This window comes from Podarcis gaigeae (genome assembly GCF_964106915.1).
Source record: "Podarcis gaigeae genome assembly, chromosome: 10".
NCBI classification, from domain to species: domain Eukaryota; kingdom Metazoa; phylum Chordata; class Lepidosauria; order Squamata; family Lacertidae; genus Podarcis; species Podarcis gaigeae.
Window position 1 is genome coordinate 44467706 of NC_139686.1, and position 27200 is coordinate 44494905.

A 27200-nucleotide genomic window follows, 5' to 3' on the forward strand; every position below is an offset into this window, starting at 1 on the left:
CTTGGAGCCAGATGTTCTACTTTTGTAAAAAGGTTGCTATGATGTCATGTAAGAAAGTATTTGTAAAAACCAATAAAAATTATTTAAAAAATTAAAAATCACAGTTCTGTGAAAGACAGTTTAAATGCAGCAAAAGTACAGCTTTAAAATCAGATAGCTTTAAAGTCAAATAGAACCACTTAGAACAAGCAAATAAAACACCACAGCATCATAACAATTAAAGTAGAGAGCAAAGAAGTAAAACCTATCAGAGAACTAAATAACAACATAATAAAAATTTAAATGGTGTTAGAAAATAAAGAGAAATTTACATGGCACTGAAAAGACATTAGTGCATTCACAATTGCAGACTAGAGCTTCCTTTGAGGTAAGACTTCATTTAGGAATCAACCCAAGATAGAAAAACTCCCTTATTTTCAAGACTTGTTAAAACTCAAATATTGCTGTGGCTGTGTTTATTTATATTTGCGTGCTATCAGTATGAGAGTAGTATAATTTTTGGAAATTTACAGTTCAATCCTGTGTATATTTACTCAGAAATAATAAATTCTACTAAGGTAAATAGTGCAAATTCTCTACAAGTCAGTTTTAAGATTGTAGTTTGAATGTTCGCAGCATACCTGAAGTACTGCATTGTCAACAAACTATTGAAGTATCCCCATACTGAAATAAGTGGTTGATAACAATGTCTGGATAGGATCCTAAACACATTTACATCTAAGTAAATCCTCTCCCCATTTGCTCACACATTTCTGGCAGGCTTTTGTTTTGTCTGGAAAGGGAAATGTCTCCTTTTCGCAGCCAGTGTTTTCCTAGACACTGCCAAGAACTGAGCAAGCAGCTGGTGCCCCTGAGCAAAAAGGCCATGGCCCCAATCCAGCAGAGGATCGGGGTACCTACTGCTGCACTCACTGAATACCCATTAGCATCTAAAATGTTAGCAGTTGTAAAAGTGCTGATCTCTTGATCGCTGGCAAAGATGGAGCGTCTCGATTCCCTGTTCTTCCCTCCTAAGAGGTACTATCAGTGCAGAGTTGAGCTTTGCAAATTCATCCCAGGTACTAAACAAGGCGGGCTTGGGGAACCTGTTGCCCTCCAAATGCTGCTGGATTTCAACGCCTGTCAGCATAGACGGTGACCATGGATGATGGGAGTTGTAGTCCAATAAGAACTGGAGGACCATAGGTTCTCTGCCCCTGAGTGCAAGGTACAATTGCCCCCTCTATAGCAATCCTTTGTACACAGCCAATCTACACACACGAGATCACTCACACAGATTGAAGTGCCCAAATACGGTCATACCTTGGTTTTTGACCAGCCTTGTTCTTGAACGTTTTGGCTCCCAAACACAAATGCAGGAGTGTTCCAGTTTGCGAACTATTTTTGGAAGCCGAATGTCCAGTTTGTAAACTATTTTTAGAAGCCGAATGGACCTCAGGTTACATACGCTTGCAGGAGCTTCCTGCAGCCAATCAGAAGCTGCACTTTGGTTTCCAAACGTTTTGGAAGTCAAACGAACTTCCAGAACACATTCTGTTCGACTTCCAAGGTACGACTGTACAAAGGTTCTTACTTGGGATGGAGGCAAAATTCAGTTTTGTTTGTATGGTCAATGAGAAACTACCTGTTTCACACTTCTTGAACCAACACTCAGATTGAAACCCAGTTAGCCTTTGAAATTCACACTTGATGCAGTTCTGCCACCCAACAACGTGTACAAAAATGCTTGAACATGGAGAAAGTGAATATGGAGAAAGTGAATACAGTGGTACCTCAGGTTACATACGCTTCAGGTTACAGACTCTGCTAACCCAGAAATAGTGCTTCAGGTTAAGAACTTTGCTTCAGGATGAGAACAGAAATCTTGCTCCGGCGGCGTGGCAGCAGCGGGAGGCCCCATTAGCTAAAGTGGTGCTTCAGGTTAAGAACAGTTTCAGGTTAAGAACGGACCTCCGGAACGAATTAAGTACTTAACCTGAGGTACCACTGTATGGAGAAAGAAATGCATGTATTAGTGAAATTACTATACAAATATGCATATATTAAAGGAAATTGCCTGTAACGTGTTTAGGTGCATACAAAAAAATTCTCATCAGGGGACATACACACTGAAATGCTGGTGAATTTTCGTTAAGTTTTGTTTTGTTTTTTAATTTGGATAGTACTGCAAAAATGTGGAGAACTGAATCTAAGAGTAGGAACATAAGAAATGGGGGAAACTGGCAGATTCATCCATCCATAGTTCTTGCTGATGGCCTATATGTTTATTAAATGGAAAACCTGAATGAACTACTGAATTGATGTATCAGAATAAACTACGGTATCTCTGAGTACTGGAAAAATAGTCGAGAACAATGTCACTAGCAAAGCCTAAAAAACTCGGTCAATAATGCAACCATTTCATCACATGTCAGACTTAAGTCCTGATTCATTCATCTCACATATCTACCATGTCGTATTATTTATGTTAACTAATTCTACTCTGCATTCCAGACATTGGTCCCTTCAAGCCCCAAATAAATTCCCTGAGCCACTACTTCTCACTAGATCCACTCATTTCCAAGGAATGAGCAAGCCTCCTGCCCCACCAGTCAGACCCCTAACCTTCCTTATCTTGTAGGCTGTGGAGGAGAGAAAAAATGCATCACAGAATTCCTAATTCTTCCACCAAGAACCCTGGGCCACCAAAACAAAGCATATTCACATCATGAGTCAGGTTGCAGAAAACGCACTCACAAATGACATGTTCAATGTGCATAATTTATTCTAATTGACTCCCCCCCCCCCCTATTTTCTGCTAACAGGATTTAGGATTTTTTTAAAGCCCAGAATCCAAAGACCTCATACATCTTCCTAATCTTCAGATTAATCACATTATTTTTGTAATGATTCTCCTGATCTCAGAAACCACTGGAAACAGGCACAGACAGATTGCCTTCAGAAGAAAGCAAGCAGGCAAAGCAATACCTATTTATTGATCCAATTCCCCTTCACCAAATTCCACAAGTTTTTGAACTTTGCAGAACGGTTAAGGTTGCTCTGTAGCACTTTAAAAGAAGCAGGCTCTTGTTTTTTGAAGTGGTTCTTTACTTCTTCTGCACTAGGCAGATGGCAGAAAGGGGGGGGGATCCAAGCTGAAAAAACAACATGGCAAATCATGCCCACGGTTGGTTCTGCATTCAGACCAAAGGGGGTCCTCCTTTGGATAACGAGTGATAATTATAGATTAGAAAAGAGCCAGATCAGCAGCTGCTGCTGCTGCTTGCGTTTGTTCCCTGTTGTAGCTGACAGCAGTAGAGAACTTGGCAAAAACAGGCTTCCAGAAGTAGAAAGACATGTTAACCCCTGTGCTTGTCAGTCCGCTATGGTGAGGACTCCAGGGAGCAATTAAAGCCCTGATAGGCTGTGTGCCTAAGGTGGAGAGGGAAACAAAGTGACCTGAACGCTCCCACGCTTGGGGAGCACAGAAGGCCTCAGATCATCATCTCTGTGCTTGAGTGATCTCATCAGGAGAGCAGGTTAGTCGATTTATATTTTGATATCCCTCCGTGCTTGAGTTAACCTGAGTTAACACTTGAACAAATATTGGGGGGGGGGGGTTTAAACATGCAGCAAAGCCTCATTTACTTCAGTCAGTCATGCTGTAGCCTTTCTTATGCCTGCATGTGATTGATGTTCTTACGGTGTTTTATTTACACTTGCAATTCTAGGATACACAGTTACTGTACAACACACACAAAACCCACAGCAGTTATTTATAGTTGCATTAAAAGTACTGACTGCAGAGGCATTCGGTGGTTGCTTTTCACGATGGGGAGATTATTGTCTGTTTGTGATTATTTAATACTTTTTTAAAAGCTTGCGTGATCAATTTATATGAGCTCGTTTCTTGGGAGGGTGTCATGAAAAGGCCTCAAAGGGGAAATGATGAATAGAGGTGGGATTAATACTCCTTTCCAATATGAGTTTTAAAAATCTATTATTTTTTAAAAAAATTGAAAAGTTTGAGTTATAAATTGAATAAATAATATGGTTTGGAGGCTAATGTACAATCCCATTATCCATTATGTGTGGCTAATAAAACCATGCAAGTCTGCATGCAAGTAAATCCCCTTGAATTTCCCAGGTCAAGTGTTTAGGGGATTACAGCCTAAATTCCACCATTTTCAGTAAAGCCAGATTGCAGCTCGTGTCTTTGTTAGGTGGTTTCTTAAACACGGCCAATGCATACTGCCAATAACATTGCAACTAATGCCTTTTGCTACTTTGGGTCCCAACTGGCTTAATCGGTGCTTTGAAAATGTTTCACTGATGCAGGCATGTCCAACAGGTAGTTTGTGATCTACCGGTAGATCACTGGATGTCCGCGGTAGATCATTGGCTCCCCCCAAAGAAGCTGAACAACTATGGCTCCCCTAAAAAAAGCTCAACAACTTTGACCTGTACCCCAAGAAAGGGGGTAGATCACTGCCAGTTTTTAACTCTGTGAGTAGATGGCCGTCTCTTGAGAGTTGGTCACCCCTGCACTAATGGAACATTTGTCTGGGTTGGGAAATACGTCTCCTACTGCTGAGTCTACCCAGAGGATGGAAAGCTGCATTCTAAGCAGCATGTTGAAACCCCAGTAAAGGTCCAGAGGGTCTATTGGTATTTCTATGCTCACTGCAGCATCATTGCTAATGACATGTTAGATTGGCGTTAGAACAGCTTGAGTTACGTAGAATAAAACCTGTCTATTAGCAGGGTTGCCACACAATTGCAGGATCCGGTGTCTCTTATAGAATTCATAATTTACAGCATATTGTTATCCCTTGGAGCTACATAGCTTGGTAAAATGTAGGCTATGCCTGTAGAAATCACAGCAGGCATCCAGATTGCACGTGCTGTGAATACTCTGGTAACACTGTTCCTTGTGGTGGCTGCTGTGATGCTGTATGTCCAAGTTGATATTCTACGTAAAAAAAACTGAGCTTAAATCCTGGAAAGAGGGGCCTGGTGGATGAGTAGTTCCCAGATCCAGGAGACAGCTGGTTTTCCTGTTCTGGGTGGGGTTGCACTTTCTCTGAAGGAGATGCGGTCTGTGGGTACACCTTGAGCCACCTCTGTCACCAGAGGCCCAAGTGACCTCCATGACCAGGAGTGCTTTTTACCAGTTCCTGCTGGTATGCCAGCTGCAACTATTTATGGATTACAAGAGCCTGACCACAATGGCTCATGCACTGGTAACCTCAAGGCTTGATTACTGTAACACGCTTTACGTGGGTCTACCCCTGTATCCCTTCTAAAAGTTTCAACCAGGGCAAAATGAAGCTGCCAGACTGTTCACAGGAGTAGGTTACTGGCAACAAGTTACTCCGCTCAGTAACTCTGCTGAGAGAGATGTGCTGGTTGCTGATTTGCTACGCAACCAGGTTCAAGGTGCTTGTGTTAATTCACAAAACCCTAGTCAGCTTAGGCCCAGATTACTTAAAGAATCATCTGATCCCTTCAATGCTACCACATGTACTGAGATCTTCCGATGGAGCAAGTGTGGTAGTCCCCCACACCCCTGAGTTTCAATTGTCCTTCACTAGGGAGTGAAAAGAGGCATTAGTGTGGCCTGTGGAACATCTTACCAGTAGAGGTTTGGTGGGACCCACTCCTATCTTCTTTCAGACCCCTTTTTTAACCAATGATGCTTTCTCGATCTTATAATAGCATTTTTATGGATGCTTTTTCTGATTGCATTCTTATATGTAGTATACCACCTTGGTGTATATTTTTTAATGAAAGTGTGGATTAATATGCAAATAATTAAATAAAAATTATACGGGTTACCTGTTGTGTTTTGTCTTTCCATTTTCCCAGGAGCAACCAGCAGAGGCGATGACAGTCACATACTCTAGTAAAGTAGCAAATGCCACTTTCTTTGGGTTCCACAGATTGCTTCTCAAGTGGAAAGGAAGCATCTACAAACTGCTTTACAGAGAATTTTTGCTCTTTGCTTTTCTCTACACTGCAATAAGTCTATTATACAGGTACTGGGTTGTTGTTTTTTCCACCTCGTGAAAAACTCCGTATTGCAATCTTTCCTTGGATAATGATGGAGGGATCTGCAACAAAACGTTTCAGTATGTTGTTTTCTGTTCAGGATGCAGTTGTAGCCAATCCTGCCCTTTCTCAAGATACTCTGTTCCAGGGATGTGTAGCCCTCCAAATGTTGTTGGGAGTCCTATCAGCTCAAGCCATCATGGCCAACCATGGTGAAGGATGATGGGAGTTGTCATCAAGCAACATCTGGAGGGTGAAAGATTACCCACACCTCCTAGTTTTATGACTCCCATCCCCCTCACCAGCACTCAAGTGATCTGTGGCCTGAACTATTCCCTTGCCACAAATACATGGGCTTGTTCTCCTCCACAAGGAATTCTCCAAACCTGAATTTCCCCCAGGTCTGCTTGCATCTTCTTGTAGAAGGATGGTGCTATCTAGGCCACATAAAGATTGGTACTTGAAGAAAGACTTGAAGAAACATGATTATGACACAATCCACTACGATGTTCTCCTGCACAAGCTCTACTGAAGGAGCTATGCAATATCACTATTTATTTAATCTTCTTAAATGTATATCCTACTTTTCTCATGGAACCCGAGACAGCGTACAAGTGGTTTCCCAGGGTCTACCCATCCAGGCACTGACCTGACTCAAACCTGCTTGGCTTCAGCAAGAGCATACAAGGTCCAGGATCTCTTGTGCAGCCCCCATGCCTCCTGTTCCAATAAGGAAGCTGATTGCCTTGCAGTTATCTTGGGAGTCACTCCTACACCGACTGACAATGAAATGGAAAAGTCTCTGATATTCAACAGCAAAAGTGTTGTGAAAACAAAGCTACATCCCTTTATGAAGACAAATACTCAATTATAACAATATGTCAATAGGAGAGCTATAGCTTCCCCTCCCCCAATTAGTAATACATTCTAGCAAAAACAGGCCCATTTATGTCTTGCGGTGGTTTTTCCTATCAAATTTCTGCAAGTAGAGCTTTGGGTGTGGGTTGCTTCCTGAGGTGTCCTTGGCCAGAGCTTTGGGTTTCTTCAGAGCTGGATCACATGACAGCTTCTCCAGGGACATTAGACTGGCCCCATCTCTGATGACATTTAGGCAGGCAGCAAAAATGTTTTATGATTGCAATGGTTTTTCATTTACTGTGCTCTTGTTTGATCTGTAATTTTCTGTTGTAATTTTGTTGTTGAATTTTAATTTTGTTGTCGTCTTCTTGTTCACTGCCACAGGGGGCCCTAGTTAGGACTGAAAGGTGGTGTAAAACTGTGTTTATAAATGAATAAAAGGGGGGGAGTGCAATCTAGCCAATTTTGTCTTGTTATAGATCTTTTGGGGAATGTCCTGAATAGTAATGAGAGTCGTTTAGAAGCAATCTGCATAGTTTGATCTGGGTGCTGATGTGGATTTAGAGTTTGCATCTTTCACAACCTCCAAGATTCACAACGTGCATAAGCTATTGTTGAGTGGCCATTGTTTGATTGATTCCTCCTTTCCCACCATGGATTATATAATCAGATGTTTTTAACGGGCTGTATTATTAACGTTATACAGAATTGTGTTGTTGTAGAAATATTGTGATAATGCACTGAATATTTCTCATTTTCACCCACGTTGCTAAGCAGGGACAAGCCTATACATGTCTGCTGAGAAGCATGACCCAATGAGTTATATGCCCGGAATAATAGTTGTATAATGCATTTCATTCTGCATATCTGAGATTTTTCCATTCACTTGTCAGTCTCGCAGCAGTGGCTTTTGTCATAATTGTGAAACACACAGACGAGCTTCCTTATCACCTCCTATGCAGTAAATATGACTATTAATACTAATATTCCGGCTTGCTCATATTATATTCTTAATATGGAATTAACCTCCTCTTTATAAGAAACTAATTTGAAAAACTAATATCTCCCCCCCCCCTTTTTTTTTTCCTTTTGTCCTTGCAGATTTTTTCTTACTGGTAGCCAGAAACGATACTTTGAAAAACTGGCCATTTATTGTGACAAATATGCAGAACAAATCCCAGTTACTTTTGTGCTTGGTGAGTATATACGTATGTATATCCCATAATTACCATGACTTCGTTTAGGACTTCACCACTAACCTTGAAGCAGGGATGGGCAGGAAGGCTTTTGGGATGTACTGGATAGATCTCTGGGTGAGTCATAGTAGATTGGCCCAGATTTCTTACTCCCAAATTGTTTAACAATATTAACTGCACGTCATATGCACCAGGGGTGTACAGCCAGTAGGCAGCTCAGTTCACAAGCTGCTCTGATGCGATCACAATGTCAGTACCAGTCTGAGGATGGGAGACATGCTAGCACTAGTTTCTCCCCATTTACCAGAGCTGGCAAAGTGTAGCATCCGCTTCAGGCAGAGCGGATATCATGAAAAGGCAGTGAGTTGTTACTTATTTAAATTCTTAGGATTGTACTTTTACTGCTTGGGAGGAGAAGGAGGGGAAGTGCTTGTGGAATTTTCTGCCTCTGTGGCCAAAATAATATGGCTGATCTTGGGTGCTGTGCACCTTGAATTGTGGCGTGGGAGTAGGAATGCACTTGCTGCTCTGTCGTGATATTTTCCTGTTGAATACTCCCGTCAAGAAATCTGACATCACAAAAGAGCTACAGCAGTGGTGGAAAACCTCCTTTGGCCCTCCACACATAGGAGCCAACTCCTAGGGGCCGAGGTGCTTTCAATCCCCCCAATAAAATATTTGAAGGGCCCGTCCCCCCTAAAGTTGATGGACATTGCCATTCAAATGGTGTGTGTGTGCCACATCTTGTGATCAATTGGCGGGGCTTCCCTGCCCCCCCCATATTTTATTCAAGTTGGCACCCCTGCCTCCAGATGTTACTAGACTGCAACTCCCATCAGCCCTAACCATTGTGCTTCCTGACTAGGATGGGTGGGAGTCCAGAAGCAACTGGAGAGCCACAAGTTCCCCACTACTGAGTTATAGGCCCCAGCGCTTTCCATGACGGAGGTGTTGTAAGCCTAGGTGTATATTTTAACGGCGCACATTTTTAGAAGAGCCAGAGCTATGTGATGATTTGCAGCAACGAATGTGAATCGGGATCTTTCAAAATCTCCAGGCTTCTATGTTACTTTGGTGGTGAACCGTTGGTGGAATCAGTTTGTAAATCTGCCGTGGCCAGACAGACTTATGCTCTTGATCTCCAGTACTATCCAGGGGAGAGACGAGCACGGCCGCTTGCTCAGAAGAACTCTAATACGTTACGTGAATTTAACGTCCGTCCTCATCTTCCGTTCAGTGAGCACAGCTGTCTATAAGCGATTTCCAACAATGGACCACGTGGTAGAAGGAGGTATTTGTCCATTTCTCTTCTTCTCCATCTCAGCCATGTCACATGTGGTCATAACTGAGCAGGGGCAGAATCTTTTGACGTATCAAAAGCATATATATATAGACAAGGCACAGGGCCACACAGTGGCGTAGCGTGGGTTGTCAGCACCCGGGGCAAGGCAAGCAATTTGTGCCCCCTAACCCGTGGATTTGCGCCCCCTAACCCGTGGATTTGTGCCCCCTAACCCTAACCCCCAGGTGTTGCGCCCGGTGCGGCTGGCCCCCCCTGCACCCCCCACGCTACGCCACTGGGGCCACATCATCAGAAAGAGAAGCATCACTTCCGTCCTTATCCTGGGAGTTGCTTTTCCAGTTAGTAAGTACTTGGGGTGATGCATGAACCATGACAATCATGCTAAATGTAGCATTATAGGAAATGGGATTCCACAAGCAGGTTCAGTTTGACTTTAAGAGCTTAGATTCAAAATGGTAGAAACCCATTGTTAAGAGTTTCTGTCAGAGGCCAGGCACCTCCTTCCCAAAGCCAAGGAAGATTCTGCCCAGCTTAGGGAGGAAGGCGTGATGCTCACACGCACAACAAGCCCCCCCCAAAAAAAATTGTCCTCAGAAGCTGATATCTCTGGCTCTAACTGTTCCCCTACAAAAAAATTCACCACATGTCACTGCTATCCTCCACATTCTGCCAGTGGCGTAGCGTCGGTTGTCAGCACCCAGGGCAAGGCAAGTAATTTGCACCCCCTAACCCGTGAATTTGCGCCCCCTAACCCTAACCCCCAGATGTTGCACCCAGTGCGGCCGGCCCCCCCTGCACCCCCCCACGCTACGCCACTGCATTCTGCACCAACTGCTGCCTCCAGACCAACCCCAAAGGTGGTTTGGGACCACCATATATATATGCAGTACACAGCATGAGCTGTTGCTTCTCTTTCTTTCAGGTGAAACTGACAGTTTTTTGTTTTTTTAAATACACCATGGCTACAATTTGGTTGGGCCACTGAAGGTTATATAAAACTGCTCCAAGAGCCGATTCGTCACCCTTGTTTTAGACATAACGTTTGATTGTATGAAGGGGTTCATGGTCATCCTTTTAATAATACATACTTATAAGCAGAAATGAGTAAGGTTGTCTGGGGTCACGTGCTTCAGAGGATGCGCTTTCTGAACATATATAGGAGATCCAAAGCCAACTCTATTTCTTTATAAACAGGTTTTATGACACCAGAGGAAAGGAAAATATTTGATGAACTTAAATCTCCCCACCTTAAATACTGGGTCCCCTTTGTCTGGTTTGGAAATTTGGCAGCGAAAGCACGACAGGATGGAAGGATCAGAGACAGTGTAGACTTACAGACCCTTTTGATCGTAAGTAAGCCAACACAGCATAACGCCATAGGGGGTGAGATGTGCTCTTTCTTAAACATGCCTGTTTTACGTATATAAACCATAGGCCTGTCTCTTCCCTTTCCATTATATCACAGTGACTGGGTTTCATCCTACACTACAGTACACCAGGGCCAGCCCTAGATCAGATGACACCCCAGGCAAGGCATCTTCACATCCTACCCTTCCATTGGTTCGCATTTTGAATGCCTTATTTTCAAGGGATTTGTAGCCTATTGCAGGGCTGCTGTCAGGCTTGAGTGTGAGGCAGACAAAGTGCCCACTAGTGATTCTCCTCCTATGTTGGCGAGTCTCCTCTGGCTTGCCTAACAGCAGTACTAGGCAATTGCGTCTGGGAGCCGCCATTTTAATTTCCCACAATGCCCTCGTAGTAGTGTCATTCTAGGACTTTGTAAGACATTAAAATTGCTGTTCCTGGCCCCAGGAAACATGAAAGGTGTGTTCCAAAAATACAGTGTTATATTGTCAGCTGTCATACGCAAGTGACCTCCTCTGGCCTGTAGCAATGATATGATTTAAAGTTCAACTGAAAAATCCAGGATATAATTGCATAGTTCAGGCTGCAATCCTGTCCACATATACCTGGATGGAGCAAGCCTCATTGAATTCAAGGGGACTTACTTCTGAGTAGACATGTATAGATTGCACTGTTAATTTCATAAAATGTTACTATTTGGCTTTAAGGTTCCAGCCTTAGGGTTCTAGCTCTAAGATCTGCCATCCCCCTAGGCAATCCACTGCCTAAACCAATCCTGCTCTGCTATTCTGTGACATCACATCAGTTAAACCAATTGCAGCCAGAGAGTCTGTTACATCACTATTATTACCAAGCTCCACCATGCTAATAATAACAAGAATGAAGTCATTCTCTTCAGTGACCACATCAACTTTGTGTTTGTTTGTTTTCCACTTAGGAGATGAATCGTTATCGATCATGGTGTAGCCTACTATTTGGTTATGACTGGGTTGGAATTCCCCTAGTGTACACACAGGTATCTAAGTGGAACCTTTTGCCAATATACAGAAACAATGTTGAATGGTGGGTAGAGATGGATCTTGGGGTGCTGAAAAGTTTAAACTTAAATTTAGTGTATATTCGAAGCCTGGAAAGTTTGTGTGTCTCCCTCCACCTCTTCTTGCTTTCACAAATAGTTTATTCCATGAATGGGGATCCTGTGGCCTTCTAGATGTTGCTGGACTCCAACTCCCAGAAGCCCCAGCCAGTTTGCCCAATAGCCAAGGATGGTGGTAGTTGGAGTCCAGCAACCTCTGGAGGACCACAGGTTTCCCATTCTGGTTTATTCACTTCTTAGGGCTGAGGTGGAACTGGAGACTGAATAAAGACCAAACCCTAACAGCCCAACTTGGAACTGCTCTCCCACTGCCATATCACATTTGTATCATCTTGCATGAGAATGTATTGCACTGTAGGTGGCCTACAGAACTTTGCCCGTTCACTGTGTAGGTAGGTAGATAGATAGATAGATAGATAGATAGATAGATAGATAGATAGATAGATATAGATTAGATATAGATTAGATATAGATATAGATAGATATAGATGATATAGATATAGATAGCACACTTCTTATACAGTAATTATATCCGTAATAGGGACACAGGTGGTGCTGTGGTCTAAAACACTGAGCCTCTTGGGCTTGCTGATTTGAAAGTCGGCAGTTCAAATCCATGTGACAGGGTAAGCTCCTGTTGCTCTGTTCCAGCTCCTGCCAACCTAGCAGTTCGAAAGCAGTGCAAGTAGATAAATAGATACCACTGCAGTGGGAAGGTAAACAGCATTTCTATGCACTCTAGCTTCCGTCATGGTGTTCCGTTGCGCCAGAAGCGGCTTAGTCATGCTGGCTACGTGACCCAGAAAGCTATCTGTGGACAAACGCCAGCTCCCTCAGCCTGAAAGTGAGATGAGCGCTGCACTCCATAGTTGCCTTTGACTGGACTTAACCATCCAGGGGTCCTTTACCTTTTACCTTTGCCTTATTATATCCATAGCAGTAGTTTAATGTGGCCTTAATTCATTTCAGGTTGTAACACTTGCTGTCTACACCTTCTTCTTCACGTGCCTGATAGGACGTCAATTTTTGGACCCTGAACAAAACTATCCAGGTCATGATTTAGATCTTTACATTCCTATCTTCACATTGTTACAGTTTTTCTTCTATGCAGGATGGCTAAAGGTAAATCGCTACTATAGTTTTCCAGTGTGTTCGGAATTTTCTTGTGATTTGTTTGTTCAGATTCCATGAGTAAGATTTATTCCAGCCAAGTCAATGGAAGTAAAGGGCCCCTTTAAAAAGCTATCTATACTTTTATTGCTCCTCTCCTTCCCTCCCCCCCCCCCATTCCTCTCTCCCATTCCCTTGCAAATCTGCTCTGGAAAATCTGCTCTGGAAAGTCTGTCCTGTCACTCAGATAGAAGTCCATTGTGGTCACACGAGGTCACCACTGGACACAGCCCACTGTGTTTCATGAAGCTCAGCCAACAGCATCATATCTGGCATCCATGTCTCATAGTCCAAGCTAAGATAAAGTAACAATGATATTCAGACTGCTTTTTTCTATTAAAAAAATATTCTATAAAGCTTAAAAGCACACTGGCTATGCTTCTCAGGCTTGCAATCTGAATAGACGCAATTACAAAGTAAAGGGGATATAGAGAGGGACACTTAGCAATTATTCAGCATACAGCATCACATAGAGATTTAGGCAGTGCTTTTTTCTGGGGGGACGCAGGGGTACACATACCCCGAAACATTTTGTGAATCTAAGTTTGGCCTCATTGAGGGGCAGTATTTCAATATGAGTAGGAAAATGAGAGTACCCCTAAACATTTTTTTAAGGAAAAAAAAGCACGGGATTTAGGTAATACTAAAAATATATAGCTATCCAATGTGCTATGTTTCTTACAATGATCTGAACACATTCACACTGCTGATAGTGCATACCGCAGAAGGTTTGGCATTTACGATGACACTGCAAGCAGCATTTCTGGATCACAAACTTCTTACAAACTCCAAGTATTATGCCAGTGGCGTAGCGTGGGGGGTGCAGGGGGGGCCGGCTGCACCGGGCGCAACATCTGGGGGGGGCGCACTCGCACTAACTAACTAGTGGAAGAGACTCGAGTGCTAAAATCCACGGGTTAGGGGGCGCAAATTACTTGCCTTGCCCCGGGTGCTGACAACCCACGCTACGTCACTGTATTATGCACAGCATCCTGCCCACACCAATGTGTCGAGGCACATGTAGCTCAACTTTGCAAACAGCCCCGCTCATCAGTGCAGGTTTTGGCAGTTTTATACATAGCCTACTATAAATTGCTGCAAGTGTTATTCTGTCTCGAAATCCCACTGAGAAGGCTATGTATGTGGTGTATAGAGGAATCTGCCAGCCTTGGATTTCACAGATCACTTCATCAACTGTAGTAGTGGGGGGTGGGGGGGTTTTGAGGCTGCCTTTAAAGGGCAGGAGCCCACTCAGTGGTGCTTACAAGGTAAAAACAAAATAGTACAGAGAGAGACAGAGAGATATGAGTGAGTAGCCAGAGCTTCCTGCTTCTACCATAGTGGATATCACAGATGAAGAGGGAAGTTGCTCTCCAATCATTGTCCTACAATGTACAGTGGTACCTTTGTTCTCAAACTTAATCCATTCCGGAAGTCCGTTCCAAAACCAAAGCACGCTTTCCCATAGAAAGTAATGCAAAACGGATTAATCCGTACCAGACTTTTAAAAACAACCCCTAAAACAGCAATTTAACATGAATTTTACTACCTAACAAGACCATTGATCCATAAAATGAAAGCAATAATCAATGCACTGTACTTTAAAATAAATAAGACAGTATTGTAGATGATAAAAATAAAATAAAAAGTATTTCTTACTTGCACTGATGATAGTCATTGTTTGGATGGGGGGCTTTTATCCATTTCCACACTCACACATTCAATCAATCAGTAGCTGGACTGGGTGCCACACAGTCACAAAAACAATTTAACCAAAAAATCCTCAAAAACAAAAATGCAAAATAAACAGCAAAAACAAAAGCGCCAATTACAGTGGTACCTTGGTTCTCAAGCATAATCCGTTCCAGAAGTCTGTTTGACTTCCAAAATGTTCAGAAACCAAGGCATGGCTTCTGATTGGTGCAGGAGCCCCGGAAACAATAGCCAACAGCCAAATTGGACGTTCAGCTTCTGAAAAACGTTCAAAAACCAGAACACTTACTTCTGGGTTTTCGGTGTTTGGGAACTAAAGCGTTTGTGGTTCGAGGACCCGATCCCCGCGTAGTGGAATGAAAACACAAGGACATGTGATATAAGGTTAATGGGCAAGAAAAGGCCACAACTTTATTGATTACAGCAAGTGAAAAGGTATTGGCTTAGGCATTGGATTATGTCAGCTGACTCCACCCCCTCAGAGTAACCCTCTGGTACTATCCTCCTCCAGAGAAAATTGATCTCTAATGATGCCTATTTAGGAACATCAGACCATATGTTTTAATCTGATTTTACCATATGAAGTAATAATAATTTTATTATTTATACCCCGCCCATCTGGCTGGCTTTCCCCAGTAGGTTATGTTTACATTGTAACTCTCACACATCTTAAATCCTAGATATGGGGCAGGTTATACATTTTAATCAGACATAGAATCATAGAATTGTAGCGTTGGAAGGGGCCACAAGAGTCACCTAGTTCAACACACACACACCCCCGAAGGAATATTTCCCCCCAATGTGGGGAGAAGTAATAACAAATCACAGCCCAGTCCAATTTCATCATAAGAACTTCCTAATGTCACAATGCAACTAAAAAAGTAGCAGCACTTCCAGTCTCCCAAAGTCCCGAGGCAGCTACATGACAAGTCCTTCTTGCAAGTACAGCCATGCATTGGAAGCCTACAGAGCAGACCTTGTCATAGTGAAATCGCAAGTAGGAATACACCCCCTGCTGCAATTTTTATCAAAAGAGGTTTGTTGCAATTATGCTGCTGGCCCCGGTAACGATGTTAAAACACACGCTTCTGTCCGCCTAATACGACAGTGTGAAGAACGCAAAAAAAATGGTGTTGACTTGTTAACCAACAAGAAGTACAAACATAACAGAAATAAATAGCAATGTAAACCATAAAGCATTACAGCCCAGAAGGAGTAGTTACAGCACAGCTCCAAAGGTATTATGCAAAGGTTCCTTCTACAAATAACAAAGATACATAAAAATAAAAGCATTCTCCTTCTGTGAGTTCTATCCTCACTGAAAATAAAGGTTCTATGAAGTCTTAGATGAAAGGGACATTTGCATCTACTGCTGGCACTGAATACAAGTTAGTTTGCAAAACAGGTTATTTGAAATCATTGTCTGGCTGCCAGTCATTGCTGTTATGTATAGGACAACAGTCCCCCTCACATGAGGCCCTTTTAATCCTACTTTGTGTTGTCCTGGATTAGTCACTAATCTGTTCAGTTCTCATATCCAGGAATCCTAAAATAGCACTTAATTGTCCTGGTTTGCATTTCTTTTCAGACTGTGATATCATGTGCCGCATTGCCTGTGGCAGATGAGCCAACGCAATGTTTCCACTTGTAGTCACTCTCCTTTATATCTTCCACATTCATTTAAGGATGCCCTGCAATGTGATTTCTTGTTCACAGATATCTGCCTAGCTGGGTAGTATAGCAAGTCTCATTGTCCTACTTCTGTAGCATCTAGATACATAATTGTTCGTAAAATCGTAATTCATCTTGAATCCACTGGGTTCCTGCTAGGAACCACTGCACCCTTGAGCCAATACTTCCGCCATCACAGGATGGTAAGATAGGCCCAATATAGGCCTTTTCGTCATGTTAGCCCAGGAAGTAACATAATGAAATAACACTTTCCTTCCTGAACCACCCACCTTCCGCTCTCGCAGTCATGAGCAGCTGGGCTTTCGAGGTGATATTGGTCATGCAGATACTATGATGCCATAAGATCCACTGTCTTGTAATATCACATATGAGCTTTAAGTACTAATGAAGTCCAAGACGGCAAAACAAGGCCATTATTCTGGAAATCCTTGTCTAGACTCTGTGTAAGGATTTTGTGGAACTGTAACAACCTTTCATGTGGATTTTTTGGACTTTACGAACAGACAGATGGAATAGACACCATTACACAGATGGACCTTATGCATGAACTGACTAAAGTATGATCTGATCCACTGGGTCTTCTACTTTGTTCGTTTGTTGAACTTTATAAGTTACTTCTGCTGCAATTTATAATTTGATACTATGAATAGTATACCTTATTTATCTAAGAACACAGCCGGTTACGTCTCGCATGCTTATTGGGTCTGTTAAGCCCCAGCACGACTGACGAGGGATTTGGATTCTTCTACCCATTCCTCTTTGTAACTGGCAGAATCTGTCAGATTTATCAAAGAAAACCCAGCCTCTTTGTATACTTTACCTCCCCTACTCCAACAGATTTCTCAGTCCAGTAGATCAGGTGCCGCGTGCTGCAAAATCCACTTGGGAAAATGTGGAGATTGCACAATCACCTATCAAAAGCATCGTCCTTACCCTCTAGGGGACTGTGCATTAGTACAAATCTGTAGCATAAATATCTTTTGATATTTCAGCTTTTGGTGATGTACTTATATATACGTGCAATTCTAATAACAGGTTGCTGAGCAGCTCATCAACCCATTTGGTGAAGACGACGATGATTTTGAAACAAATTGGTGCATCGATAGGAATTTGCAGGTGTGACTTTTCTTGCTGCCACTTACAATTATTTTCTGCAGCAATGTAATTTTTTAAAAAATTTCTGCCATGGATAATATTGCGTGATGCCCTCCTCCCACATTTCACAGATTAGACTACAGACATATTTCGAACACTTCTTCGCAAGCTCCACTTCAACACATTGCTGAAGGCTCTTCACTGCCTGCCATGTTCGTTTATTTTGCTGTGACTGCTTTCGGAGCTAAGAGGCAGATTGTTCTCTTGGCAAAAGTACAGGGGAAACACATCATTACCCTACAATATGCTATCATCAAGAGTTCTAAATATTTTTTTGCTGCAGTATCTGAAATGTCAGGCTGCATGGCTCTTTAGTGTTCATATGCATGCATTTTTCCTACAGCAGGTACTCCAAACCCTAGTAAGTGCTCTGGCCAATGGTGGCGTTTTCTCCTCTGAGGTTGTTTCACTTTCCTCTGGTTTTGGCTAGTCTGGACAGATTGTAGCTTAAAGCTACCAGAAGAGAGCTCTTTTATGCATGCTCAAAGGCCTGCAGACACCCTGTGGGAGCAGATCCGCCCTACTCCAAACAGCAACCACTTCACAAATTGCTTCTGAAATGCCCACATTTCAATATAATTTTGTCATAGGGTGCAAGGAGCTGCTGCTTGGAAAAAAACTAATGACCAGGTCATGTTGGGTGTTCTGGGTATGAATAGTGCAGTTCTCTCTATTCTCTAGACTGTGGTCAGAGTTTATTGCGCCTAAAACTGCATTGCAAGCTTTCTAATTCACGGACATTGTTCCAGGTTTCACTTCTGGCTGTTGATGAAATGCACATGAATTTACCCAGGATGAAAAAAGACATTTACTGGGATGATTCCTCCGCCCGCCCGCCCTACACATTAGCAGCTGCAGACTCCTGTATTCCATCTTTCCTTGGATCCACCATCGAAATGCGGTACGCAAGTCTGCGGTCTCCTACCATAGTTAAGACAGGGTCAAAATGGTTCCTCATGGGCCCAGTTTGTTCCATCGTTAACAGCCCAGTCCTAAAAGAATTCAGGCTTAGACATACCGAATTCTTGATAGAAAATACCAGATGTCAGACTATTAAGAACATAGCTCTTTTGTCTGATCCAGCAGAGCTCTTGCTATCTCATGCAGTCTCTTGTTTCCAGTCACTAGGCAAGCACATGAGGGCAGCAGCACTCTCTCACTGTTGCTTCCAGCAAGAGGTATTTTGGAGAACGTTGCCTCCAATCCAGTATAGGCAACCTTTAGCACCATGACTAGTAGGCAAATTCATGTTAGAGGAAGCTATCGGTGACTACTAGTCAGAATAAACTACAAAAAACACATGTAAATAACTAAAACAAATCAGTGGAACAATAACCCACCCTTCCCACAAACACATATTAAAAGCCTGCATAATATTAATCTGCCTGAGGCCTGGTTGAAGAAGAACGTTTTTGTCTCATGCCTATAATGAAGGCACCAGACGAACCTCCCTGGGAGAGAGCGTTCCACAAATGGGGAGCCACTACAGAGAAGGCCTGTTCTCGTGTTGCCACCCTCAGACCTCACATGGAGGAGGCACACCAAGATGGGCCTCAGATGATGAGCATAGGGTCTGGGATGGTTTATATGGGGAGAGGCAATCCTTGAGGTTGGGATTTTTTTTTTATGTTCCCCTCATAGAGTTCCCCTCCCAAAGGTTTTGTTGTACTTCTGTAAATCCTGGGGGATTTGCCTCCCTTTTCTTTGTGGATGATGCCACCATGTGTGGATGGGGCCCCATAAGGATCCACACGCTAAGAACTGAGTTCATTGTTAGCAATGGGGATGATAACTGCTTTCATGTTTCAACTTGCAGCCTGACTGATAGCCAGTTCCTCCATGGAGAAAACTGGCCGCGGAATAACGATAAACCCAGAAGGCAGCATTCGATGCTGAGAAAAGTGAAACGGTTCCTGAGTGTCCGTGAAGGCTCTCCTGCTCCAACAAGACGGTCCTACCAAAGGCAGTCGAGTGAGAACTCTGTTTTCTTCCCCTCTCACGAAATGCATCACATTGGCAAGTTGCTAGAAATGCACTCCAGGGGGAGACATTTCTCCTCAAACAGCATGAAAAGCCATGAGAGGGGGCACGGGAGCATGGATCTTGGAGTCATTAGAGAAAGCAGCAGGAATGAAGGTCTGGAGACAGGCTACCAGTCTGGTGCAGAAGAAAACCTAGCTAAAATGGACTCGGCAGCCGTTGAAAAGATGGTTGTTGAAAATGAAGGCAGATTGAATTCACAAATAAACAAGGACATTAACATCCTGACAGAAGAAGATTTTGACAATCAAAGTGAGTCAGAGACTGATTCTGAAGGACCTGTGATGACCCACTGTGCTCCGCTGCACAGCTCTCCCACAGATTTGCTCATATCTCCTTCAAAAATTGCACCACCTCATATGGGATCCAGGCAACAGGATTCATCCACTGGTGCAAAACAGGAAAAGGAACCTCGCACCCATCAAAGCACCACATCCAGCAACCTGCCAAATGATCAAATGTGGCAATACCCAGATGTTTTTACTCACCATGCGGCACCTAGGACAAAAACTGAATCTCTTTCAACAGAGTCTGGGACAATGCCTGGAGAAGGCAGCTTAAGTACTGAGAGCACTCCCACTTCTTCTTCTTCTTCTTCTCCTGCTGCTGCTACTAATACATTTGACACAAGCCACTTACCGGAACAAGTGGATGCTAGAGAAACTGATATCCTTTATATCGTTGAGTGTAGCAATGAGAAAAATAAAGGGCACCTCTGACAAATTGGAGAGCGCCAAGATCTTGTGCTGCTGACTCATGCCATGCAGGGCATCTATTTTTTAACAGCTCACCTCAGGACAGGCAACAGCTTGCAGGCAACATTATGCTTCACCAAAAGCCTCAATATTGATAATACAATTTGAAAATATTTAATCCTATCTTGGTTTAATGATTCTGAGTAATTTAGCTCAAACTGAACAGGTAAATATGAGATACAGGTGGGGGTGTATGTGTGTGTGTACACAGTAAGATGACCATACAGGTAAGTGCGCCATTTATGCATATTCAATATGTGTGCGACTGTGTATACAACCATTGCACCGAACCCAGAAGTGACCCAGAAACGTCATAAAGACGTCACTGAAATGCCACTAAAAGGGCAGAATGGAGGGTGGGGTGGGGTGTTTGCAGGCTTTTTTCAGTGGGTTTCAGTTATGTACGATTTCACCGATGTGTGTGTTGCCTTGGAACGTAACCTTCGCATAAACAGGGGGCTGCCTGTATCTCAACTGGTGTTGAAGCTTCTTTAAGAGCCACAGATAAGAAGGCAGCGGCAACATTCAGCAGGCATATTTCTGCCCATTACTGGGACATTGTGACTGGAGAAGGGTGAAGATTCTTTCTCTGAGCCCTGTCCATTCTGGCAACTGGTTGACATTTTACTGGTGCATTTCATTCCGTATCATTTCTAGCCTGTTTTGCTACTTAATAGGTAGAAAAGAAATAAGCTCATAGAACTTCCCATCAGTCACTATGTCAAGGTCCGGTTCACAGGCGATCGAAGTCCCGGCAAGGGAAGTCAAGACTGGGGGCAAGATGGTGGGGTAGGAGCAGGAACAGGGGTCCAGAAGCCAGGAGTCAGCAGCCAAGAGTCCGAGGGTCAGAGAGCTGGAGTCAAGAAGCCAAGGGTCTGAGAGTCAGGAAGCAAGGAGTCAAGAAGTCAAAGGTCCGAGGATCAAGAAGGAGGGAGTCAAGAAGCTGAGGTTCAAGTATCAGGAAGCAAGAAGCCAAATGCAGCAAGGCAGGAAGTGTGTTGCTGTGGCAAAGAGCTGAAGGGAAATGCTGACCACCTATCCCTTCCCAGCTCTATCCCTTGGCCACGCTTTGCCTCTTCAGAACAAACTTAGGAAGGCCCCAGTCCTGCAAAGTCCTATTGGTCACAGGGCCTGGCTCCTGCACGCACACCTGACTCACTAGCCTTATCCTCCGTGGTTAATTGTTGCTTAATCACATAGAGCTACTAGCCATGATGGTCTCACTCTCCTTCCACAGTTAAGAGCCAGTATTGCTTCTGAATACCAGCTGTTGGAAACTGCAGGAGCAGATGGAGCTCTTGTGCTTAGGTCCTGCTAGCGGGTTTCCCATTGGGGTATCTGCTTGTCCACTGTAGAACAGGACACTGGGCTGGAGGAGCCATCATCCTGATCTAGCAGGCTCTTGTTAAGATTGCGTGAAGAGGGCATGGCATTGCTTCCCATTGGCCCTGCCCCACCACCACTGCCAGGTCCACCTCCATGCCACGTTGGAGAAATGTCTGCAATGGGGAAGCCTGGTGAATCTGTGCATAGCCTTTCCCTTGATATCTATTTGCCTGTGGTAGCGATGCAAAAGGATAATCTCCCCTTTCTATGTGATGTTTCCCCTGCCGTAATAAATTTGTTCTTGCTACTGTAACATGGGATCAAGACACGCTCCTTCACTCAGTTGCAGAGATTGTTACAGTTCCCGCTTTATTTATTCAGCACTGACTATATTGTACGGATGGGATATTGCACTACAGTCACTCAAAGGCAGCACTGTTCACAAAAGGTAAAATGTGGCATGCTTTGAAACAACCATTACTTTCCCTGTTGCCTTAAGATCCATCCTTTCCCCTTCAAACTGTGAACAAGTAAAAATGAGTTGTCTTTGCTCACTAACACTCTGGCAGGTTTGGCATTTTGCAAAATAAGCCCCTCACAGTTCTGACACCAGCATTGGAGCATCAGTTTCTATCAGGCCTTCTTAATTAGTGTGACATTTCTGGTGATGTTTTCAATTAGAAAGTGCCACACAACTATTTCAGCGGCCTTCTTCAACGGAAAAGAAAGCCGGTTCGAAAACATGCAGGAATTTTCGAAAAACAGCATACGCTTGTGCAAATATTATGAGTGTTATTTGCTTGAGGTGGGATATCACTACAATGGCTTTGTTTCTCTTGAATTGTCCTTTTCATAACTAACGCCTTTCAAAACTTTTCTTTCTTGTTGTTAGTAAAATTGTACTCAGGTTTTCAATAGCTAGCTCAACAATTATAGAAAATTTAGGAGCCAATTGACTGGAAAGCTCAGGAACCAAGAAGACCAAAAGAATGGGGGGAAATGATCTAGGAGACCACTATAAGCAGATGAAAACATTAGCAGGATTCTAATAACACTTGTATGTAGCAAATACTAAGGTTGATATGGAGAGATATAAAATGTGGACTATGAAATAATATGCAGTTGAGAAGGCGGACAATAGGACCCATGGAGGGGAAGGTGGGAAGTCTAGAGATTTGGGAAATATCTCTAAATATGGATATGTAATTTGTATTGTTATAGTTCTATACTTGTAAAATCAAATAAGAATCATTTTTTAAAAAGAAAATTTAGGAGCCAAAAATAGTCCTAATGATTAGCACTACGAGAGTTACATTATCTTACTTTGGAGCAAATAGAGAAAGTTGCCTATCAACAGAGTTGCATATAACAAGAGGTTCTCAAACTGGCTCATGGATCACCAGTGGCCTGAGAGCTCCACGCTGGTGGTCCACAGTGTGAAGAACAGCAGAAACAGCAGCTGCTCCATCATAATCTAAGCCTAAGCTTTGTGGTGTAGCTTGCCCCCCACCCCCCGCACGTCGCGTGGATAGCAAAGCAGTCAGTATTCCCCTTATCTCTTTTTTCCCAGCTCTAGCTGCAGTGGCATTCTCCTCAGGATGTACACCAGTTCTAGACCACATTTACTTTATAATATGTTTAAAGCCCTCTGATACCACTTTAAATGCTTTCCACAAAGAATTCTGGGAGCTGTAGTTTGTTATGGGAGCTGGGAGTTGCTAAGAGACACTCCATATTCCCCTCAGATAGCTACATTCCCCAGAGTGGGTTAACGATAAAACCCCTCATGACAGGGAACTGTATGTATGAAGTGAATATGGCCGCTGTGGCCACGTCCACACCCTATCTCTGTGCATGTGCATCAAGCGACTTTTCAGGCACACAGTCAGAGAAATTAGGGCTTGACAAACAGTGTCACAACTATTTTCCTTCCCCTCTTATGCCCCCTAGGTGTCCTTCCCTCCTTCCCCATTTTGCAGCTCCCTTTGATGCACCGTACCCCCCCCCCCAGTCTCACTGTTTGAAGCAGAAGTCTAATTTCCCCCACAACAGTCTGAACACTCTTAATAAGGCTGGTGCCATTGAGAGACACAGAGAAGCTTTAAAAGTCTGAGGTTTCTCCCCCCCACCACCCTCTTTCTTTCCCTCTGTAGTTTTGTTGGAAGTCGCCCAGAGTGGCTGGGGAATAATAATAATAATAATAATAATAATTATTATTATTAAAACCAACCATGGAAATCAAGTCCCTTCAAGCCTCAATTCCACTTAGCATATGAACTTGCCTTCTTGCTGCTCCACAGCATCCCATGGCTGGGCGATTACCTCCTTCCGTCTGCCATGTGGACCACCTGAGGGCTGAACGTCGCAGCAGTTGCCAACTGCGTTCTGGTAGGAAGAAGGGGATGGACCTCCTTTATATCCACCCAGTAGCATTATTGCTTTTGTGACATCATAGGCAGTCCACAGCCAATGGCAGTAGCTGTGGAAGCATCATCATGACCTCAGCAAGACCTCACAATGGTGGGTGTGGTTCAGCAGCCTTTATCTGCACTGGTACCAGAGAAGACATTTTGATACCCAAGGCAGAATCCAGCCCAATGGCTGCATCCCCTTATAGTGACTATTCCAGGGGCTGAGTGCCAAGAGTGGGTGAAATAATGTTTTTTTAAAAAATAAAAAATAAACAAACAATAAAATTGAAGTGAAAATAACCAGTGTAGATGATAAACCAACAGGGTACAAATTAACAAACTGACAGGAATGAAACATTGGTAAAGGCCTGGTGTCATGAACAGGTTAGAGAGTCCAAAGTGCGGGCAAAGGAGGCAGGAAGATGATCCAGGAGAAAGGACCGGTGATTTGTGGGGTTCTGTGCCATCCATGAGGCAGGGGGAAGAGGAAGAGGCCTGGCAGTCAGAGACAGGAGAAAAAGCTGCAGGGAGGCACAGAGGTGGAAGAGACAGTCCCAAAGAGAGTTGGGCCATTAAAATCTCCTTTGTCCTTCTCCCACTGTCTGTAATATAAGTAAAGGTAAAGGACTTCTGGACGGTTAAGTCCAGTCAAAAGCGACTATGGGATTGTGGCGCTCATCTCGCTTTCAGGCCGAGGGAGCTAGCGTTTGTCCACAGTTAGCTTTCCGGGTCATGTGGCCAGCATGACTAAACCACTTCTGGAGCAACGGGACACCGTGATGGAAACCAGAGCGCACGGAAACACCATCTACCTTCCCGCTGCAGCGGTACCTATTTATCTACTTCCACTGGTGTGCTTTCGAACTGCTAGGTTGGCAGGAGCCGGGCAGAGCAACAGAGGCTCACCCTGTCACAGGGATTTGAACCACCGACCTTCCGATCAGCAACCCCAAGAGGCTCAGTGGTTTAGACCACAGCGCCACCTGCATCTGTATCTGAATGCAAACGGCATGTGGAGGTAGTGGGGCAGAAGAAACAATGATGTTTGAATCTGCACACGGGAATATCAACTAAAAGAGGAGCTCTCACAGGATCCATGAATCTACATTTAGGGTGTTTATCCTTCTGGCTGAAGTAAGAACTGTCCTGTTTATAATAACAGGATTCCTTCAGATTTAAATATGCTGTTTGTTTCCATCAAATATCTCCAGTCAAATTAGGAGAATGCAATGAAAGGAAGAGGTGTAAATCAAAGTCGACAGCAAACACTTTGGAGATTTCCACACCATTACATTTGGATTTCCCCCCTTTTATGCCTCACAACAATAGAGACATTTCTTTGTATGACAGAGTTAATGTCCTCCATTCCCTTTTCCCACAGCATAAATCCGCAAGAGGACACAAACAGAGTGAAGTCATTTGCAAATGAAAACAAAATGGTCAAATAAAGTGAAAACAGGACAACCCCAAAGGGCATTTTCTTGATCAACTTTAATTCATCCATACATCTGATTCTAAAACCAGATTTAACAAATCTAGCCCTGTGGGCATTAGTGAAAAATGCAGCCTTTTAAAGTATCTGTTTAAACACATTTGATTAGTATTCAGCCTTTGTAAAATATTTTTGTGTAGGAGAGATGGCCAAAGCAGGATCTAAAATGTGACATGTTGACACAGTTGCCAGAAGTAAAGTTTAAATTGCTTTAAGCGATTTCAGCATCTGTAGTTGAGATTTAAAAACCAAATTGCCTGGAATTCTCTCCTTTCCACTGTGCAAGTGACAAATTCCAGACTTACAGCGCAGCTCTGCATAAGTTTAACCTGTAAATCCCATTCATTGGACCATGCGCACTTACATGGCAATAAGCCCCACTGGAATTTGTTGACTTCTGGGTAGGGATGGAGGAGAACTTTGATTCAGTACACATTTAAAGCCTTATCTATTAAATTTGCACTTGCCAAAGCAATACGAGAACCAAAACACAGATATCCTACAAAATTCAGACTCGGCCAAACTTTGCGGTGCAGTTCTCCAACCAAATAATGTTTACATAATAATGAACGTGTTATGGAAAAGTGTGGATACAATAGTGAAAATAACATATGAAAACACCTATACATAAGGGAAATGCTTGCAAAAATGTGTACATTAGTTAGAACATACAAAAATATGTTTATTTGGAGAAACCTGCACTAAAAATGTGGATGAATTTCCATGAGGATTTTTTAGAAAAGATTCACAAATTGCCACAGAAATGGAAAGAACTTAATTTAAGGTTGGAAAACTGAGAAACTGGGAGAACTGAAAAGGACAGATCCTTCCATCCTTACTTCTGAGTAAACCATGCATAGGATTGCACAGTCAAAGGATTTTTTTATTATTATCACTGCCTACCTATAACGCAACACAAACTCTGAGAAGCCAAGACTCCCCTTTCCATAACTACTGCTCAGAAGAAGGGGAAATCCAGTTTGCAGTGAATAATTTGGGTTCTTCCCTTTCGTATTAGTCTGGTATCCTATTCCCTCCACTAAGAAATGTGCCATTGGAAGAGCACGGTAGGTGAGAACAATGATGCACATACCATTCTTTGAAAAGTGGGGCTGCTCTGGGAGGGCCACCATCCCTGAGACAGCTTCACCTCCTGCTTCGCCTTCAGCTCCTTGAGAAAAATTCTAGTCCAGAGATTTAAAATACAATTCCATGCATTTTTAGCCCCAAGTTTAATGGGGTTTATTCGCAAGTACAGTGGTACCTTGGTTCTCAAACTTAATCTGTTCCGGAAGTCCACTCAACTCCTGAAACAGTTCAAAAACCAGGGTGCGGCTTCCAATTGGCTGCAGGAGCTTCCTGCACTCAAGCAGAAGCCGTGTCAAACATTCAGCTTCTGAAAAACATTCAAAAACTGGAAAACTTACTTCTTGGTTTTCAGCGTTCGGGAGCCGATTTGTTTAACAACTAAGCCATTCGAGAACCAAGGTACCACTGTAAGTGGCTACAGGGTTGCAACCTACGACTGCTTTCCTATTCCCACATAGAGAAAAAAAACACTGATTTACTTCCAAGTCGATCAAAGAATTTTCAAGTCT

The 27200-nt window shown here is 43.2% G+C and overlaps 2 protein-coding genes across 4 annotated transcripts in view; one reads left to right on the forward strand and one right to left on the reverse strand.

The window, feature by feature from the left end:
- Window positions 1-24083, reverse strand: part of RAB3IP (RAB3A interacting protein) — a 50445-nt gene extending 26362 nt beyond the window's left edge. Inside the window, exon 1 of the mRNA XM_083699354.1 lies at window positions 23982-24083. Coding sequence (XP_083555480.1) covers window positions 23982-24007 — 26 coding nt within the window. The 5' untranslated portion in view covers window positions 24008-24083. The remainder of the gene's footprint in view (window positions 1-23981) is intronic.
- Window positions 280-20496, forward strand: BEST3 (bestrophin 3). Of its 3 annotated transcripts, XM_083699232.1 has the most exons (10): window positions 282-3518; window positions 5848-6017; window positions 7990-8084; window positions 9142-9375; window positions 10582-10736; window positions 11690-11767; window positions 12818-12970; window positions 17459-17539; window positions 18328-18479; window positions 19395-20496. In XM_083699232.1, the coding sequence occupies exons 2-10, from the start codon at window positions 5866-5868 to the stop codon at window positions 20335-20337; spliced, it is 2043 nt and encodes a 680-aa protein (XP_083555358.1). In that variant the 5' UTR covers window positions 282-3518; window positions 5848-5865; the 3' UTR covers window positions 20338-20496. The 3 variants fall into 3 exon arrangements, with proteins under 3 accessions (XP_083555359.1, XP_083555358.1, XP_083555360.1); XM_083699233.1 differs by lacking the exon at window positions 17459-17539 and having other exon boundaries at window positions 280-3518; XM_083699234.1 differs by lacking the exons at window positions 282-3518; window positions 5848-6017 and having other exon boundaries at window positions 7996-8084; window positions 9230-9375.
- Window positions 24084-27200: the final 3117 nt, after the last annotated feature.